The sequence below is a fragment of the Psammomys obesus genome, unplaced genomic scaffold, assembly GCF_907164565.1.
Source record: "Psammomys obesus unplaced genomic scaffold, mPsaObe1.curated_primary_1811, whole genome shotgun sequence".
Lineage (NCBI taxonomy): Eukaryota > Metazoa > Chordata > Mammalia > Rodentia > Muridae > Psammomys > Psammomys obesus.
In genome coordinates this window covers 3016-4509 of record NW_026590211.1, presented here as the reverse complement: position 1 = coordinate 4509, position 1494 = coordinate 3016, and the positions used below count along the sequence as shown (strand labels likewise).

General features: G+C 41.5%; 1 gene segment (V, D, J or C); it reads right to left on the bottom strand.

The window, feature by feature from the left end:
- Window positions 1-690: 690 nt before the first annotated feature.
- On the bottom strand, window positions 691-1482 carry LOC129676344 (immunoglobulin kappa variable 4-1-like). The segment is given in 2 exon segments: window positions 691-1049; window positions 1415-1482. Coding segments are annotated over 2 exon segments (408 nt in total).
- Window positions 1483-1494: the final 12 nt, after the last annotated feature.

Here is a 1494-nt window from a genome sequence, read left to right as displayed (position 1 = left end):
TGAAGGAGTGCTGAGACAGTGCCTTTTAGGAATGACATGGCCCTTGAACTCATGAACAAACTGCCATGGTGGATACTTGCATCAGACTTGCAGCATCAAGATTTTGTCAAGCAAGAAATGGCAGATATTAGCCTTATCCTTCCCTAAATGTTACTTCATCAATATGATTTTTTCTAGTTCCATCTATTCACCTGCAATTGCATGATTTCCTTTTGTATAATTGCTGAGTGGTATTCCATTGTGTAAATGTACTACAAATTCTGTATCCATTCCTCGGTTGTGGTACATGTAGGATGTTGCCAGATTATGATATTATGAGTAAAGTTGCTGTGAACATAGTTGAGCAAATGTCCTTGTATGTTTCAGCATCTTGCCAGTATATGCTCAGGAATGGTATAACTGGATCTTGATGTAACACCATTTCTACTATTCTGAAAAAGCTCCAGACTGAGTTGCAAAGAGGTTTTACAAGTTTACATTACCACCAGCAATGCAGACATTTCCACTTTCTGTGCATCTTCTCCAGCCTTGTTGAATTTTCATATAAAGTATTTTAATACCAAAATATTCAAGAGACAATGAACCCAAAATTTTGTACTTGGTTCTGCAAAATTTTTCATCAGTTTTTCAGGCACACCTTCTATCATGCAGAAGAGGGAAGTGTGCAGGGCCAGGGCTGCAGGCTGCTGATTAGATTCTCAAGAAGGTTTTTGTTGGAGGCTGAAGCACTGTGGGAGGAGCACTGTAACTCTGCAGACAATAATAAACTGCCAGGTCTTCAGCCTGCACACTGCTGATGCTGAGAGTGAAATCTGTCCCAGATCCACTGCCTGTGAAGCGATCAGGGACCCCAGTGTGCCGAGTGGATGCATAGTAGATCAGCAGTTTAGGGGATTGTCCTGGTTTCTGCTGGTACCAGGACAAATAGTTCTTTTGGTTGCTGCTGAGTAAAAGGCTCTGACTGGACCTGCACCTGATGGTGACCTTCTCTCCTGCTGACACGGCCAGTGATGATGGAGACTGGGTCATCACGATGTCCCCTCTGCTACCTGCAATAATGAGTAGGCAGTGAACATGCACACATACACAAACATAGATTTTCATATGATTGTTGAAATGTGATATTTATTCCCAGCAGTCTAGATATAGAGGCATGAGGTTGTTTATGAGTTCAAGGCCAGTCTGATCAACAAAGCAAGTCCACAGAGCCAGGGGTCAATTACAGAGAACAACCCTGTCTCAAATACCAAAAGAGAGAAAGATAGAGAGAGAGAAATTTAAGAAATTTGTCATTTAAATGAATCATATTGTCGGTGAATTATTATGTAAGAAATGCTACACCCTGTTACACTCTGTACATTCTTTCATACAAAGATATGACTCTGAAATTATAAAACACTTTTAAATGTCTCACCAGACACCCAGAACAGCAGCAACATGAGGACCTGGGTCTGTGACTCCATCTTGTTCCCCCAGCCTGTTCTGATGTTGCTC